Source organism: Labrus bergylta, chromosome 18, assembly GCF_963930695.1.
Source record: "Labrus bergylta chromosome 18, fLabBer1.1, whole genome shotgun sequence".
Classification (NCBI taxonomy): Eukaryota; Metazoa; Chordata; class Actinopteri; order Labriformes; family Labridae; genus Labrus; species Labrus bergylta.
Genome location: NC_089212.1, coordinates 10,480,109 through 10,498,881, shown reverse-complemented (window position 1 = coordinate 10,498,881; position 18,773 = coordinate 10,480,109). Strand labels below are relative to the sequence as shown.

Below are 18,773 nucleotides of genomic sequence, written 5' to 3'. Positions count from 1 at the left end.
GTGCCAACAATAATATAAAATCTTCCTTTGAGCATTGATGTTAACCAAATGTTCTCTGTTGGTATGTTTCAGCCTTATAGCCTAACTTCCATGCCGGCCCTCAGGCCAGTTTCATAACAAAGTGGCAGAACTGACCGGCATCTCCTTCAGGGAAATACACTTACTATTGACAAGTATCTCATATTACCACACTCAAAAAAAAAGCAAGTCTCACCTTCCTCTTCAGCCTCTGACACAACTCTCTGTCCTTCCCCCTCCGCACCAGGACTTTCTTCCTGGTGAGACGAGCTCTCCAACCCCTCAGAATCCTCTACTTTTGTCTCTGCTGGCGGAGGCTGATGTGAGTGTACTTGAACTGAGCACACCACTGCCGTTTCACTTGTTGGAGGGGTCGCCTGTGAGACCAGGTCCATCCAGGACTGCCTGTGCTTGGCCAGCGAGGAGGAAGAGCTCTGTGATGTCATCGTACTGACGGGGGATGAGAGTGAACCGTTGGCTTCACTGGGGACTGCAGAGCTGTAAGGGGGAGGAAGGGTACCCTGAAAGATAAACACATTTACATCAAATGTTAGACAACGTAAGAAAGGGAAAGAAGGCTGGCCAGCAGAAAAGATTATAATGAAGCTTCACTACATGCAAGAAGAACAAGCCGGTCACACAGAGGATATAAACATCCTCCCCCTTGCCCACTTGCTTGCAGGGAATTTTCCTGAATATTACATGCTGCATTCACACAGCAACTTTTTGCAGGAATTTTGCCATGAGGATGGCTGGAAAAACTCTGGATTAAATTGTGGTGAACACTGTGGCTATTGGTATTTACGCACGCAGCTCAGCCTCGGATATTTCAGGAGTTTTGTGCAGATGGCTGATGGAAATTTTAAGCAAGAGACACGACTGACCTGATGTGTGCTACCAGGTGGATCAGACACATCCACAGAGTCCCGCAGGGTTTGTTCAGAGTAAGGTGGCGGGGGAATCTCGGTGCTTTCAGCTTCTTCATGGTCACTGGCTTCACTGTAACACTCTGCAGGGACACACACATGTAAAAACAACTCAGGAAATCCCCTACCGAACCTCAGAATTGTATTCAATAACTTCACAGGTGACAGAAAAACATGTGTGACTTTCATCGGTGCTCACCAGCAGTAGGGTTTGGTTCTGTTGGCTCATACTGAATGGAGGCTAACCCAAGCTTATTCAACCACCTAAAAACAACAACAACAACAACAACAACAAGTGCATTCAACTTAATAACGTGACAAAAAGTACACCACTTTTAAAGAAAACTCTTGGAGAATGGAAACAATGTTGTACTTCTACACAGACTTACACAGTCATCTCATCATGGCTCTCAGCAGCAAAGAAAAACATCATGACCTGTGGGTGGCAAGCTTTAAACGCACTGTGTGAGAAAAAGAACCCAAAAAGAATCTGTTAGGACAGGATCAGCGCAGCAAGAGAAGCAGGGTGAAGACAAAGTTCTACTGGACTTTTTGAAAACTTTGTTTATTCTACCACATTGTTGCTTTATTTAGAGATTGTTTCAAGAATAAACTCTTCCTATCACCCTGCATGGGAGTACTTTCTATGTCATCGAGGTCCCTTAACAGATACAGATATGACAGAGTTCCATCTTACAGCTGCTTGTGGGTGGTTTAATACGCCTTCTGAATCAGTTCAAACAGAAAGTAAACAGACTAAAGCTAAGAGCTTACTGTTTCTTTTTGCACTCCATGGCTACGTCAATCATGAAGTTGGTGAGGTCAATGTATCCTTCAGCCTTTTCTGCCTGCAACACACACACACACATGGAACAACAATGAGGGTAAAAAAAAAAACACACACTACTTTCTGACAATGACACCCGCTGCTGAATTGTAGTAGGCTACTTCTTCTATTTCTTCATGTCATGAGATGGTGACATTCAGTAAATGTGATGGAAAACTTCATGCGGGGAAAGCAAACACGTCAGTACTAATATCTGTGTAGAAGTCAGACCGGCTATTAGTGACACTGTCACATTCAGGAAACACGGTGACAATGCTCGGCAGTCTCTGCAGTGACATGCTGGCAGTGAGACACAGCTGTGGCAGAAACAAGAAAGACTCATCTGCAGCCTGTGGTGCCTCACGCTGCATCTTTGACTCAATGAGTACGTGTGTGTGATCACAATATCAACGCTGTATGAACTGTAAAAGACTTATTATGTGCCACTTCTTATCAAAGCTTTAGAATATTTTCTCAAATTACCAAGATGGGTGAGTGCAGGTCAAGAGTATGTTACTAATCATTTCTGCACATTTCATGCCGTATTGAGAAATGTTATGTAGAAATGTATGTGTCGATTCATTTGATTCAGAAAATGAAATAATGTCTCTCACTGAGCCCACACTGATGCAAATGTCTCTTTCTTTTTAATCACTGACAAATTGTGAACTGTAGTGATTTTATCCCTTCGTTGATGTCCTGTATTTATATTTCTTGTGTTTTCTTTTTAGATAATATGAACCTATGGGTCTGAAATAAAGTATTACGTAAAGTCAAGCTGACTTTTAGAGGCAGCTCTAAAACTGACAACAGATACAGTAAGACCACTTCTACTCATCGAAAACATAACAAGTTGAAATGAAACTGTTAACTTCATCATTTGGCAAAAAGAAAGGTGTTAACTTTTAACCACAGCAATCTGATACAGTGTCTGCCTTCAGGGAGCTGATGTACACTTATGGTTTAAAGTTAGTGAGACTCAAATCTTTAAACTTTCAAACTCTGATCACATAGCAGGACACATTAACTGATATGTATTTGTCAAACTGTTAAACAATAGAATGAAGAGATCAAAACTAACAGTGAATCTATATTCTACTTCTGCACTAATCACCACAAATAATAACTCAATGCATAGAGTCAGGATCACACTGGGTGACATGTTCCATTGTTACCAAAAAGCTGCTTTAAAACTCACTAGAGCACTAAATGTGTTTATATTTCCTGCTGAATTTTTTCTTTTCTTTTTTTAAATGCACTAAACTTGCTCAACTTTTTTGCAACCATCCATAGAATGAGGGAAGCCACAGAGCTATCTTTTATTCTGCATTCAATTACCTCAAAATATTTATTTAACATATATTTTCTTTGTTTGACATTATTATAAAATACCTAGTCTTGTACCAACCACTAGTTAATCCTAATACTTGTTAATGATATCCCATAATACATTTGTGTACATAGTTATACCACTAAAGCAATTTGAGAGAGACGGCGAGTGAACAACATGTAAGAAGATCTGAGAGAAATCCAGAATCTGAACATTTTTTTTTATCTCATGGAGTATGAAGCTCGAGCTGCTGATTTTACCAATTGAACATGTTTGTATTAGAAAAGGTTCACCTGAACTAAAGCGTGTTCTTTTTTACTCACCAGCTGGTTAGCGTACCAGTAGAGAGATGTCCTCTTCAGCACAAACCAGTACTTCTTCCATTTCATACCGAGGAAGCCTTTGCTCTCTTTCTTCCTGTACAGCCAGCCCTGGTGGTCTGGCTTACCGAGCTCTTTGACTGAGATCCGTCTCCTGCTCATTGTACCATTGCCTGTGCAAAGACAAAAAAAAGGCAATAACATGAAGCCACAGCAAAACCCAATTAAAGCAATAGAGGAAGCAAGAAGTGGCAGAGATTGAAATCCTGAAGTGAACAGCCAAAACATTTCCATTAGAGTAGAAACAGGCCACTGCGTTCCGTCAATAACTTATTGACCTCTAAAAATAACACGGAACAAACATGGACAGCATCCACTACAGTCATTTGCAAAGTGCCACAGCTACAATCAGCCTACCTCTTCCAGTTAGAAATCAAACAGAGCTAACAGGAACAGCACAAACAATCTGAAATGAATGAAATTAGTATGCGTCTGAGAGAAACCCGAGACACTGGTACAGAGAACTAAAATAGAGACAAACTGAAGTGAAAGTAGCAGTGTAGGCTAAAAGCCCTCTTGCACACACCAATTGCCATGACACTTTGCACACACCCACAGAGGGTCCAAATTACAGTTGAGGAGAGCACACGAAGAGACAAAGTGATGAGAGCTTGAGGGGTGTTACTTACCTCCTCGGCTCTTCTTCTTGGATTTATGTCGGAGGGATACCTTCGGGAGGAAAGCAGTGGAGGCAAATGTTAGGCTAGAGAGATAACTTTGACAGGCTCTGTCCCCACAGCTGAGGTGAAGTGGCTGCGTGAAACATCCTGTTTCTCACACATGTCACATGCATTTTTTTTTTCTTTCCATCTCCCCACTCACACATTACCCCCCCCCCCCCCCAACAAACATCTTCCTCTGTGACCTGACTCTCTGTCTTGAGATTTGTCTCTCTTTGTTCTTCGGTCTCTGAATGCAAAGGGAAACCAAGCGTGCCCTTATATGGAGTATATGCCTTTGTTTGTATATATATATCAATCAATCGGCCAATCTTTGTTTGTATAGCGCCAATTCATAACAAATATTATCTCAAGACACTTTACAAAAAAGCAGGTAAAGCACCTTACGCTTTGTTATATTATATTACAAAAACCCAACATTAATCCATCATGAACACAGCACGGAGCAACATTTAGCAAAGTTACAGTGGCCAGAAAAAAAACAGCCGAACCGGACTCATGATGGACAGATATCTGCTGAGACTGTGGTGGGCTTGGAGAGTGGAATAGAGGGAGGTGCAGGAAGACAAATAAAGCAACGACAACAACAAAGAACAAGATAGAATAATATCCACAATGTCAGTAATAATGGTATTTAACTTTGTCATCATAAAATAGGAGAAGCAGAAGTAGATCAACCATTAGGAGAAAGGTATCTGTTTCATTAGTTGCAAAAACAAGGCAAACTCAGTCGTTGTAAATGTCATACACGAAAAAGGGAAGGAAGACTCACAGGGTTGTAGTCATCGGCAGCCATGGACGGGGGCACAGATATGGGGAAGGCAGCCTGTTGAAAGATAGCAGAAGATGCGACTTGTGATACAAAGATTGATGGTACTGGTCTACGATGCAAAGAAAAAATTGGGTTGAAAATTAAAAAAATTTTTGCTTTAGCATGACAAGAGGAAGTGATGTCATGGGCAGATAACAAAGTAAATCTTTCTCAACTTGACATTTTGTCTTTTTGCAAGAGTGAAAAACAGCACAAGCACCTCGAGGAAGTCAAGCTTCTCCTTTCTATGGAAATGCAAGCTTCGTAAGCTTGCAAGTAGAAAGTTGAAAAAACTTAATTAGCATTTATCACACTGACTCACAGCTCACATTTGTCCCTGTCAGCAATTCTGAATATGACACATGCCTGCCTACACTACCTGAAACCTTTGACGATTCAAAGTCCCCTTTAAGTTAACACACCAACAAAGTTAGCTGTAAAGCAATGTTGAGCATGGGTACAACAAAAAGTCTGTTTTGCAATTCATCATCAACCCAAAGGAACGTTGACATGAGAGATTTTGAGACATCCAAGTCACCAGTATTGACCAACTTCCCCTTCAGTTAGGTTCCTTTTATGCAACGTTTTAGAACTACCTAAGGGAGACAGGAAATATCATAAAAAAAAAGTTGCCAGACTTTTAATAACCTTCCTCTGTTGAGAAGCCTTTTCAGATTGAATACAGTCAAATCTCAGAAATGACTTAACAGAAATTGAAAATCAGGAAATGTAAAAGCCTATGGGTGGTCGTATGGTCATCAGTCCTGTTACAGTCACTCCCATTTAACCACTCCCCACAAACTCAATCTACAACAGTCCCTTAAAAAAAAAGAACATAAAAGACAAATAGTCACGTACCTGATACACTCTAAAACTTAATCGATTTAAAAACAGCGGAGCTTATGTATCCTCTGTTGCACCAAAGCTCACACAGTGACAGCCAACCTTACAGTGCTTATCTTCACCAAAATCCTGTGTATGTGTGTGTCTTTGTCTTGCACAACACAAATGCATCATTTCTTGTTTTCCGGCTTTACAAATGAACTGGCTGCGAGTGGGAGATATGATGATCACCACAGAAACCACAGCACAAGCCTAACAGTAGGTGTGTGTGTTAACCAAGTTCCTGTAGGATTTTTTTTTTTCTTTTTGTAAATGCAGATGTTAAAGGTTGAAGTGTGGATCCAGTTCTGAGATTCATATAGAATAGATGTATCTGCAGTTTTACATTTCATTTCCCATGAGCAGTAACGAAAAAACAAATCAGTTCACTTTGCCAGATAACATTCCTGCATCACCTGCTTGCTGCTTGGCACAGGCAGCAACCAAGGCATAACATCTTGATTTTAGTTGAACCAAACATGACAAGTAAAGGCAAGAAACCTATGTGCAAGTAGAAGCGAACAATAGCCTATTCATCCTATCAAAACGGAGTCATGGAAATAATAATAATGTAAAAAGGGTGGTCGACGTTTGCAAAACAGGACGAAACCAAAACTTCATTGTGTTGTCTGTTCATTTTCTGTAGACTGAAAAGCCACGTTTAAAAAAAGGTGAAAGGAAATTAAAACAACAGTCAAAATAATCTCCATCGGTGTTTTAAACGACTCGAGCGAGTTTCACCAGAGCATGAAAACGTTTGAAAAACTCCTTAGTGTAAAATGTCCTTGTTTGGCTTGTGGAGCTACTGTCAAATGCAGCGTGTTGTCTTTTGTAGCAAAGACAAAAACATGGCCTGCGAAGAAACAAAATGATAGTTTCCACACAGCTATGCGAATAAAACGTTTACTGTACCTGCCACCACAACGTCAATGAAAATAGTTTTGCCCGACAGCTCCGCTCCAAGTCTGACCAAACCTCGGCGAGCATGTCGCGAAAAGACTTGAGAGGGAACAGAGACTGCTCGGCTGGTTTCAGGTGAGTCCACGTAATGTTTTGGTGTTACTCGCTTTCTCCTCCTCAACAACCCAAAACTCTTAACTGAAGTAACAAAGATATGGGGCACTTTTTTGTTGTTGTTGTTGTTGCTAAAAGCAGCAACAACTTTTGTGATGTAGTTTCATTGAGGTTGAGGTAGGGTAGGCTATGCAACTCAGGTCAAACATGCATACTGATACCAGAAACTCCCCGCAGTTTTCACTTATGGCCACTAGGCGTCGCCAAGTTACCACTTTTTAGCAGCCTCCAAAACAATCAAGTATTTCGAGGCACACAAAAACAAATGACATTTAGTGGCTAATAATTTAAGGGTTTACTTTTACTCTACTATTTACTTGTGTTCAAGCAACTTACTTACAGCTGATAATATTTGTTAAAACTTAATGAGAGAAGTTCATAATAAAAAAGTGTCAGGGTCAGGACCTAACTAGATGAGAGCTACACAACATCTTTCCCTTTCATGCTTTCAGAGATATACACACAATTCACAGTGGTTTCCCCCTAAAAAAAAAAAAAAGACAAACATGAGTGTTAAATAATTACAGCCATGGCTCAGTGAGAGTGTGGTCTTGCTATCCATAACCTTCACAGTCTTATATATTGAGGAGCTAAATTTGTAGCCATAACATCACTGCACGAGCTCTGCAGACACTTGGATGTTCTGGTCTATGTTGGCCTGTGTTGGGATGGCGGTAAACCAGCAGACACATTCCTGAGTCCTGCGTTATTATAGTCTCCATTTCATTTCTGCTTAAATGGACAGGGGCCTCTTGTTTTTTTCCACTTGCTATTGTACTGCAGCGAGTGGAATGAAGTGACTATGAAGAGACCCCTCTTTTTATATCTCCCACATTCTCACACTGTAGCTTCCTCCTCCTGCCCTTTCCCTCCCATTTGTCACCCTATCTTTATCATCCATATCGAATAACGTCCCTGTGTTACCCCTACCCCCAGGGAAAGATCCCCCTATCAACATTTCAATTAAAGGCTTTGAATTAAATAAAAGACCTCAACACAATTCACATTCTTCTCATTTCTGTGATGGGTTGAAAAATCACAGCATGTCACTTTAGGGTAATTTTAAAGGGCACTTTGCTGAAGCTATGTTCGGGTGGAAGTGAGGTAATCTAGCCGGCGACTCGTGTCAAAGGCCCGAAGGACTCGTGGGAATGCAGATTGGTCACACTATTGTAGCACTCAATCTCCCATCATGATCCATGCTGAGAATTGTCACGGCACTTAGATAATGCCCCCCTCCCCTCCCCCCCCAACCAGAACCAGTGTGTGTCTGTGTGTGAGGGAGACACATGAGAGAGGGGGCAAACAGAGTGGCTATTATTCAGCAGGGGAATCTCACACAGTGTATAGGGGGAAGGGTGCAGGGGCTGGAAATGATATCAAACTCAAGCTTGCCAGGTTTGATTGCACTGCCTGCCACTCACTTGTTTGGGGTAGTTACTGCCTGGTTGCTCTGCAATGGTCAGCACATAAATGTAGAGCTCACTGTGTGTTAATCGAGTATTCATAGCTCTGACTGAATCACTAAATATAACTAAACAAGGGTTGGGTTTAAATTAAAATAGATATCTCTTGTGCAGCATATGCATCAGTATAGATACGCACACATACAATCAAAGTGAAGCCAGTAACAGAAACATAAGCAGTAAAATACTTCATCTATCCCTCTATTGCCCCTTTTATCATATATATAAGCAGAATGCAGGGTCAAGGTTTCCTTGTGTGGGAAAACAAAGTCACCATTGGACCATAAATCTGCACACACATGATTTGTTCCCATGTCAATACTGACTGTGAGCCTAATCCATCTCACCTCCTGCATTGGTCTTTGTGCCACTGAGGAATTGACAGTAACTCATGGTACTGTGGTGTATGGCCTCCATATGTATTTTGTATTTACAGCAAAGAGTCCTCAGTTTACCGCTGTGGGCATTTCATTTCCACCTCTGCTACAGCCAATGAACCCTTTTCCATTTGAAGCACACTCGATTCGGATTACGACCAAGTCCACAGCCGCATCAGCCACTTTTTGAGGCAACGATTCAGCTGAATGCAAATGCTTACATTTTGAGATGTCATTTTTTAGCACATTTTTTTTGATCATGTTCAACAACTTTGGGTTGTCAATGGTCCTCTAGTAGTGATTAGGTGCTAAACTCTCACTAAAATTTCACTCTGAGGAATGCATTAACATCTCAGTACCTTATATGTTACATTGTATACCTTAGTTCCTGAGATATTTTATATGGGGAGGAAGTTGTGCCTCTCTAGTGTACTGCTACCACGGGTAAAAGGGGTTAATTTCTGTAGTCAAGCAGACTTTCACATGTTCTTCATGTTGGATTGTTGTTGTTCTGCTCTGTCTGTTGCCGATACAGAGCTGTGGCTGTGTAGGAATGTTGTTTTATCTGTGTGAAGTGTAACAAGTCTATAATTAAGGCTTTATATTTCACCTCCTTCCACTAAACTCAAACCACTTTCATCCTTCATGACTTACAAACTCGTCGATGTTTGCTAATAAACTGTTCGGATTAATCGCCTTTTCTTTGAGGCATACTGAACAAACACTGTATACTTACTGCTTGAGAGAAGGACCAGGATCGTATCTGTGGTTGATTATACCTGCAACAGACGATAAAAAGCAAACCCTTAATAGTTTGAAATAGTCCAGTAAAGCTTTAGTTCTTAGCAGTGAAGTTGAAAAACAACAAAAACTTGATTTAATCTTCATACTTTAGATCAGACAGAAGGGGCTTGTGAAAATTTCCAACACATACTTATTGCCTCCCAGCTCAATGGTAAGCAATCATTATCGTCATCTATGTTCCAATCCAGCTTATACTTTGATAGAGCCTGAACAGCACAGATCCCATAGAGTCTGTTTGAGGACTGGTATGTAGTTTGTGTGAGAGAGCAGTTCTGATAATACATTTGGCAACCAGCCACAGCAGCATGGGTAGACAAGAAAGTTCCCAATGCTTAAAATACTCCATTTACCTCAGCTGGGCCTCACCCTGCAATTTTAGGTTACAAAATTGTCTCTGGCTAGTTTTTCCTGTCATCCATAAATCTTCACGTCTTTGTCTCCTCCTCAAAGTAACAAGTTGCTCATGTAGTTAGCTCTGTTCTCCAGCCTCCACAGATTGACCTCCCCTTTATTTTATTTTTTAAATCAAATGAGATTGTTTTGAGAAATGGACTAGAAATAGAATTGATTCACCATCACATTTTACTGATTAAAATTCATATGACATCTGATTATACCCAGCGTCAATCAAATTCCATTTCCTTCATCAGTGTCACACGTTTCTTAATCTCGACTGACTATGAGTCACCTGCTTGGCTGATTTATGAAAGCATCTCTCTGTGTGTACTAAATGTGAGTAATGAGTTTTGATTGAGCGTGCAACCAACCGGATGCAGAGTGTTTTTCGTGCGCGGCTCTTAGAATAGAACTGCCACCGAGGGTCTGTGTTTTGTGCGAGGCATTTAGTCATCGATCCCGGTGTTAATGTGGGGAGTCACACCTCCTCAGGCCCCCGAATCCAAGACCAGAGGAGACGCAGGGGCCACGGATGACGAGCTGGAGGAAAACCAATCCTGGGGATGTCGTCATATTTTCGCAGTGGGAAGCGGTTATTTATAAGTTGGAAGCGCAGAAGAATGAGGATTTGTCATAACAGTGACATTTCTACAGATGCTTCAGCATGTGAAGGTGTCTTGGGGGTGGATGGCAGAGAATACACACTAGTGTGTGGGCAACATTCAAACACTTGGATGCTGGAGGTCCTGGGAGACAGTAGTGTCTCCAAATGAAAGAAACTTATCCAAACCTTAATTTGTTTGACTTTTAAACTGAATAGAATGGTGAGTATTGTTCCAAAAAAAGATCATACATTATCTTAGGGAATTTAATAAGGCTGGGATTTCACAGTTTCAAAACTTAGGGACTAGCATATACGCCTATGTACAAAGTTTTGAGCATGTGATCAGGATTCTTTGATGTTACTAGATAGGAACATAAAATATATAACTGTTTTTTATTGTCAAGCTAAGTCAGAGCTGCTCTACTTGAACTCAATCTGTGCAGGAGGGTATCATTTCTTCTAACCATGTTGTTGCACTTCATGATATCCACAGGCACAAATCGTAATTACTTCAAACTCTTCTATTAAATGATTTCTATACCATTACGCCTGGAAAACAACTCGTTTTTTTTTTATCCCTCAGCTGTCACCATCTGTTTGTGTGACTCTCTCTGTATTTCAGCCTCCATATCCGTGGCATATTTTCCCTCATCATGAAAACAGCCCACCCACTGATCAACTGTTGTTTTTTTTTTTTTTTAAATCCACAGCAGGCTCACTGTCACTCCCTGTATGAAATGTATACACAACACAGTTTTAAGTGTCTTTTTCTGACCTGCAGACTATGTAACATGGTGTACGGGTTGATATCTGTGTGGATATATATATTTGTGTGAGAGGAAGAGGCACTCACCGGTTGAGGAAGTCACTGCTAGAGTGCCAGTCAGGTCCCTGTGATACATAAAGATTAATGTGTTAACATGTCTGAGGTGGAATCAGCAGTTTTGAAATAGTTGTTTTGAAAGTCTCAGGTTTGATTTATGTAGATGTGCTAGCATCACTGATGCTCATTTTTGTCTGTTTATAGAAACACCCAATGCACAACTTTATGTGGTGAATTTTGAACCCTCAATGTAAAACTGCAGCACCTTGTCTTACAGTCAATTTAATTCAATCCCATTAGCTTAAGATCTTATATTCTGCTGATGTGAAAGTTGATACGCCCTTTTTTTGTTGTTGCTTATTTTGTGTTGGAGCCAAATTGAGCTGATCCCCCAGAATATGAAAAAGGGAATGGAGAACTAGTCACTCCACAATCATATGTGTCTGTATGTGATTTGTGATTGGATAATTGGACTCTGCTCAACGTGCACAATTTACCAATAATTGAGACTATTATTTTCATCCAACCATTTGTAATGTGCAGGCACGCCATGTTAGTTGTTAGCAAACCTTGCAGTGGGTTAAAGTAAGAGCAGGTTGTATTTAAGTAGACCACAGGTTCCAGAGGGTGCAAATTAGTGAAGACTGCAGGCGCAACAGTTCGGCAAGCTGGGGCAGAGCAAGACAAAGAAAAAAAGAAGAGCAGGAGAGATAAGGAAAGAGGCCCGTCTCCATTATTTAAGTCATGCACAGAGAAATGAAGGAAAAGGTCAAAGAGGTGAGAGAGGTGGGTCATCCTTCATAGATCTTCAGTCCCATGATGCAAGCTGATGATCCTTCCCAGGAAAACACTTCTTCAAAATCAATAAAAAAAAAAAAAAAAAGGCAGAAGCTGTCAGGCAAAGTAATCCTAGCCTCGCCCTTTAAATGTTTAAACGGCAACATATGTGCAGGAATAAGAGCCCCTGATGGAAAAACCTGCTTTGACCATATGGTCCCCCCAGCTGGAATTTAAAAATCATCAAAGAGGGAAGTAGTTACATAAGCATCAACACCTGAGACGCAGAGGAAAGGTAAGTTGACGTTAGCTATCCTGTTTCACCACATGCTTCAAAAACAGAGGCAGTGTTCACCTCAAAGGTCAAAGCAGGTTAGAAAGCCAGCAGGCTTAACAGTGGAAGTGAATAATGACTAAAGCGACCCCTTCACTGACACATTGTTGTGAAAAATATATTTCATTTTGAGAATTGTAGAACAACATGGTGTAGAAATGTAGTTTCAGAAAGAAACGGCCAGCATGCTATGGAACATATTATTCAACAACCAACAGTCAAATGAAGACAACACAAAATATCACTGAAATAAACCGAACTTTTTAATAAAACACTATGCAAAACTTACAAAAGGCAGGTAAAGCAACATCAGACACTACTTCCTCATTTACTTCAATAATACTGTCATTCTGTCCCTTGTGATCTGTTCCACAACATCGACTATTTGAAGGCTGTTTGACCTGTGTGTCGTCAAAGATTTGTTCATATCTCCGGCTTATATAGACCATATATTACCGTCAACTTGATGTTTGTATAGGCCATTTAAGAAGGTAATTAAAAAGTCGACTGAAACAGGATGTAAAAATGTTTACTGACCTGAGTGCACAGCTTTAAAACCAGCACAGATATTTACAAGTGATAATATATAAACATCCTTTAACCAACCAATGCAGCATTGTCTCTTCAAGAGACTATAAAAAATCTTTCTGCAGGAGATGCATAGCTTACAGGAGGCAACCTTTGGTAAAGGGAAATGTAACTAACTGATCACAAAAGAAACAGTAACATGTATAATCAAAGCAGTCTTACTGATTAACGATGCCATTTGTTTCACTTAGTCGTTTCTTTTTAGCTTAAAAATGCAAAGAAAAGCAAAGAAAGCAAATGTCTGAAGGGATAACAGGCAAGTTTTCTTTAGTTTTAAATAAAAGTACCAGAGAGCATTCAACTGAAACACAACATAACTTAATATATACAGAGAGTCCATAAACAGCACACAAGGCCAACGTGTATCCTCTTGAGGCAGAGATGGTTCTTGTAGTCAGGGATGAGGTGGGTTGTAGGCAGTGTTAAATGGATGATGACGCACTGTAGTGAGCACTACAAAAGCAAGTTTGGTTGAGGAGTAGTAGTTGGTAGTAGTATTAACACCAGGAAAGAATGGAGGTTGGGGAAAGAAAAGTGTGAGAAAGCCCAAGCTGCCAAAAAAACAGCTGGACGTTTAAAAAAAAAAAAATCAAAGGCACTGAGGAAGGACACAAAGACAGGAACAGGAAGCCCGAACAGGAAGCGCATCATCAGTGAGTCAATAGCTTAAGCCGCGTGATCCAACTGACCAGTAGTGAGCGCTCTGCCGTTGTGCGCTTGGAGACAGGGGCCACAGGAGCCTTTCTCAAGTCCTCCTGGTAGGGGATTGTGGCGCTGTTGTGGAGGTCTGAGTTGGAGTAGTAGCGGCTTCCCCTGATGTGGTCAACTCTGACTAGTTGGCGTTCGCCAGCTGGCCTGTAGGGCGGGGACACTGAGGGGACCTCCTCTGCAATGGTGGGGATCCTCTCATTGCTCAGGTATCTGTACAGGAGGTCTTCACCTAAAGCAGAGTGATGATGAGAAGTATTCAAATTGCTTAAAAAAAAAAAAAGAGGAACCAATGGTTTATACCAATTTACATAAACATGCAAAACATCTCATGACACTGATATTGTGGTAAGTAGGACATTTGTTTAGACCACAGCTTTAACCCCGGTCCTATGACTCGTACTTAAGTCATGTGAACATGTTTTGAAGTTTTGTGCAGTCATGTGTTGGAGCTGTCTTTAATCTATTTTGAAAAGAAAAGTCTTGATGGGGGTTGTCACTGTAAAGTTTAGTGTTCATTAAAATGAGATATTACATGTATATTACTAGTAACTAGTTAGTGGATTTGTTGCTCGTCGTTTTGTTTCTCATTTGTATGCATCGTTGTCAAACCATGAAGTTGTAATCCTCTCTTACTGAGGGATAAACATGAAACAGAGGTTTCACCTGAGAGTGAAAGCATGCTTGTTCATACCTTTCCTTCCCTGTGCCCAGGGCTTAGCATAGGGATCTACAATTCCAACACAGGTGTCCACTGGCATGGAAAGAGGCCGAGGCTTCCCTAGAGACAAGAGTTGAAACATGTATTAGCTGCACTATTTGAAGATCATTCTTATTTTATTTCCATTGGTGGACTGATTCTAAGATTCCCTGAATGAGAATATACTGACCACGAGAGGACTTGTGCTCCCTCATTCTGGGCTGAATCACGTTGGCCTCGATGGGGCAGCCGACGTTTAGCTTGTGATAATCTGTGACGGTGCAGCGCCTTCTGCTCTCCTGGTCCAGGAAGGAGTTGGGTGACTCAGAGCCCTTTGGTCTTTTACTAATGCTGGAGAAGGAGTCAGTTCTTTCTTCTCTGCTTGGAGAAACAAATGTTCATTACTCATTAGTTTCCATATTTGATAGTATAGTGAAGTGTACCACAATAAGAGGGATTTGTATGCGACGTGTGAGTTCAAGTGAAATATAGAAGACACGCAGCTACAAACTATCTAGAAATGTAGCTAGCTTTTTAAAATCAATATGAAGATGTTCTGTCATCTTCCTGGAGGTGGAGGATGAAACAGCTGTTGCATAAGGTCTATGGTAGGACTGGTGGGAGGTTAGTGGGCTGGCGAAATGCAGAACAGAAAGTGCACTAGGATGGGAGGAAGGTTAGGCGGCTCCTCCATCATTAAGGAGGAGGAAATTTGGCAAAAGGTGGACTACAAGTGACTGGATCACTCAATGTGCAGTGACACTTATTCCCTCTATTTGTTTTTCTAACAGGTTTTAAAAGTTAATTCATGGTGTGTTAAGTGTGATCCAACTTTTAGGACCTAAACTAGATTTCCTATAAACAGAAGCTTTGCATGTGAAATAAGACAGCTCACCGTGGAGTGTAAGGCATTGGAGGAGGAGGCGGGATGTATAAGTCCATGATAGCTGGCTTCTCCTTTTTGGTTGACCCGTTAGCTGAGCTGCAGGGTGACTGGGTTCTGATCATGGAGGAATTGTTCTGAAAGACACCACACAGTTATCAGGTCGATAATATCACCTCAACAAGTTATCAGGTCGATAATATCACCTCAACAAGTTATCAGGTCGATAATATCACCTCAACAAGTTATCAGGTCGATAATATCACCTCAACAAGTTATCAGGTCGATAATATCACCTCAACAAGTTATCAGGTCGATAATATCACCTCAACAAGTTATCAGGTCGATAATATCACCTCAACAAGTTATCAGGTCGATAATATCACCTCAACATACATTTATTAATCAGTTAATGAATGTTCCTTTTTCTCACTAATTCTTCTCTTGCAAGTATTTAGAAATGTTAGCCGCTCACTGTTTTTCTCCCAAAATCCGGCTGAATATGACTTGCTGCTAACTGGGAGGAGTTTACCACGTGTGGTGAGACGTTTAAGTGCTTGTGTGTCTCCCTGCGAATAAACCGTCTTGTTTGAGGTACGGAAAGATTGTTAGTGAAGTCCAGAATAGCTCTTTAGACGTGTACTTATAGATGTACTCATTCAGCACAGTTTTGTTTCCCAACACTCAACAACATTGTGCCCTTCACTAAATGTACGCTGCCAGTCTAATCAAACCTAAAATGACATGTCTGATGATATAGTGCAGTAAAATGTGATACAATCATGAAAAACTGCATCAGATTTAGGACCTCATGAATCATTCCCTTTCTTTCCTTCTCTAAAGTCCTCCCATGAGTACAAATTATACTGTATTACAAAGCCTGTGTCATTCCTTCCTGAATCAGGGTCTGTGATTTGTGTCTGTTTTGCCCTCTGGAGCCTTATTATCAAAGATAAACTGAGATGTCTCACTCTGATACCTCTTACTACTTGTTAAAACAAGATGCTGGTGGACATATTGACATGGGCCACCTTTGTGCAGAGGGAGGCTTTGTTGTTTTAAAAAACCCACTCTAACCTGATAGCATCTCATCTTGCCTTCTCCGGCTATAAAACAGGCTACACATGATAAGACGGTGCCAGAGCCTGAAATCTGGTTGTCTTGGTTTACACAGTGCTTATTGTCTGCCTGTCTATTAAAAGGGGACTCAGGTGGGGAGACGTAGTTAAAAGCGAAGTTCAGCCTAATGTGTTCACATGAGGGAGAATAACAAATTGGATTACAGTCGAATAACCTTATTAGCACAATCTATATTATCTAACCCTGACCTCTCTTTGAACAATAGTCATTTAGGGTGTTTCCTCTTCACAGAAAAAGCCGTTGCAAATACAATGAATTATTTTCAGTCCCTTTGTCGTATGTTTATTGCAGCATCTGGTGACTTTCCTTCTAATAAACCAGATTCAATCTAACCAGGCACAGGTGAAATAGGCCGTCAGCTTTATCTCTCAAACTGAATGACGTCATGGGAGTTTATTTGCCTCAGATGTTGCCCAAGAAGACAATGTTGTTTTTTTTGTTTAGCCAAGCGGCAATTTCAGGGTGGCTTTTGACACTTGTCTGAACATGCAGCTTTGGAACCAACTCCCTAAAAAGCTGATAATTGTTTGACAATGACTAGACGCTCAGGCTGTTGTGTTGATCTCTCATAATTAAAGGAGGATGTGTGGCAGGTTGCGTGCGGGTGACTATGTACCTGTGGTACTGGGGGCTTCCAGCGCATGTTCTTGAGTGGGGCGGGGGTGAAACCTGTTGTGCCAGAGGGCCTCTTCTTAAGGAGCAGAACCACGCCTTTAGGGTCCTCCCTCAGTTTGACAACCAGGTATTTCAGTTGCCAGCCCACCTGTTTAACGGGAGGAGAAAAACACCATTGATATTGCATTCATATTTATAGCATGTACTTATATTGACACCATGTATGATCAAGTGAGTAGACTTATTCTTACAACTGTCTGCTGGTTAACCTGGATCACCTCATCACCAGCATGGATCTTCCTGCTCAGGTCTGCAGGTGACTACAGAACAAACAGAGTAAAAGCCGGATAAACCACAATTCTCCATTCAAAAGGAAAAAATCAGTTCAAAAAAAGAAAAGCAGTGCAAGTTCAAATCGTGAGAAAACACAAACACTCTCTGCGTGTATGAATATCAGTTTAATTGTTTTTTTTTTGTGTCACACGGATGTCGAACAGGATTAACTTGTCACTATCGGTGATGATTCAAGTCCTGATTCACAATTAAGGACCGGAGGCGAGGACACGACCGTGGCAGTGATGCTGGTGTATTAGTCACCGGCTGTTTGTCTCAGTGTCGGGAAAGGTAGGACGTCTGTTTTGTGGAGGCTGTTTGTGATATTTTACTGGGTACTGGAGCTCAGAAACAAACAATTCCCATTACAGATGAGCAATTCTTCACTCCTTCAGATAACTCTGTGTGCCCTCAGTAGAGGAGGAAGAGGAAGATGATGAGGAGGATGAGATGTGGGTTTTTTTTTTAACAAGACACAGCACATTGTTTCGACAACTTTGATGCAAAACCCACAGTAAAAAAAAAAATCCTCAAAAGGTTTTTCACAAGAAGTAACAAAATTGTAAGTGATGAAATCAAACATATGATTTGCATTGCAACTAGTTGGCTATTTACAATGCTGATCATATGTCAATCTCAACCACAACCAGTCCTTCTCATTTCTTCAATCACTGAAGTTATTGCAGCATGAGACGGGGGCCGAGTGTCTTGTGTTTATTATACTGTGATACTCACATGTTCTGTGGTCCCTGTGATGACATGTAACCCATCGTAGGTAGACTTGATGTACATTCCCTAGGCGGAAAAAAACACATTATTAATGGTCTGAGTAAAAAAAAAAACAACAAAAAAAACGATACTCCTAGAGGGAGAGGAATGTATGACAGAGATCTTGGGGTCACAATTTGACACACATTGCATGGATTCCTGGCCTTGAACTGTAAGGCAGGCATCGGGTTGTAGACTGATTAAAAAAAAGAGAGAGAGAATAATAAAACAAAAAGTTCCCAGCATTCCTTACCAGCCCCTCTCCTGGTTTGATATTGTTCAGCTGGACTTCATCCAAGCAGGCCGACTGGCTCATCAGAGGGTCAGAGGTGGTTCTCACAGTCTGATCACAGATGCTGTTCAAAATCTTTGACTGCAGAGGAAAATGCACAATAGAATGCAACAATACATTATTTAAGAAACACCCAGCTCAAACAAACGACTAATAATGATTTCAATTGTTGTGCAAGATCCTTTATAAGAACCATCTGAGATATGGTACGTTCAGTTTGTTGTACTCCCTGTGTACC

General features: G+C 41.0%; 1 protein-coding gene across 1 annotated transcript in view; it reads right to left on the bottom strand.

Annotated features, from left to right (window-relative positions):
- The window catches only part of LOC109992423 (connector enhancer of kinase suppressor of ras 3), a 46,681-nt gene that overhangs the window by 2,016 nt on the left and 25,892 nt on the right, over nt 1–18,773 (bottom strand). The window contains exons 6-23 of the mRNA XM_065966258.1: nt 18,497–18,616; nt 18,211–18,270; nt 17,394–17,462; nt 17,144–17,290; nt 15,400–15,524; nt 14,695–14,882; nt 14,499–14,585; nt 13,786–14,036; nt 11,428–11,465; nt 9,507–9,549; nt 4,933–4,986; nt 4,110–4,149; nt 3,424–3,593; nt 1,719–1,792; nt 1,334–1,405; nt 1,144–1,208; nt 903–1,027; nt 215–539 (exon numbers count right to left, since the gene is read on the bottom strand). Of these exons, the coding sequence (XP_065822330.1) occupies nt 215–539; nt 903–1,027; nt 1,144–1,208; nt 1,334–1,405; nt 1,719–1,792; nt 3,424–3,593; nt 4,110–4,149; nt 4,933–4,986; nt 9,507–9,549; nt 11,428–11,465; nt 13,786–14,036; nt 14,499–14,585; nt 14,695–14,882; nt 15,400–15,524; nt 17,144–17,290; nt 17,394–17,462; nt 18,211–18,270; nt 18,497–18,616 (2,053 nt within the window). The remainder of the gene's footprint in view (nt 1–214; nt 540–902; nt 1,028–1,143; nt 1,209–1,333; nt 1,406–1,718; nt 1,793–3,423; nt 3,594–4,109; nt 4,150–4,932; nt 4,987–9,506; nt 9,550–11,427; nt 11,466–13,785; nt 14,037–14,498; nt 14,586–14,694; nt 14,883–15,399; nt 15,525–17,143; nt 17,291–17,393; nt 17,463–18,210; nt 18,271–18,496; nt 18,617–18,773) is intronic.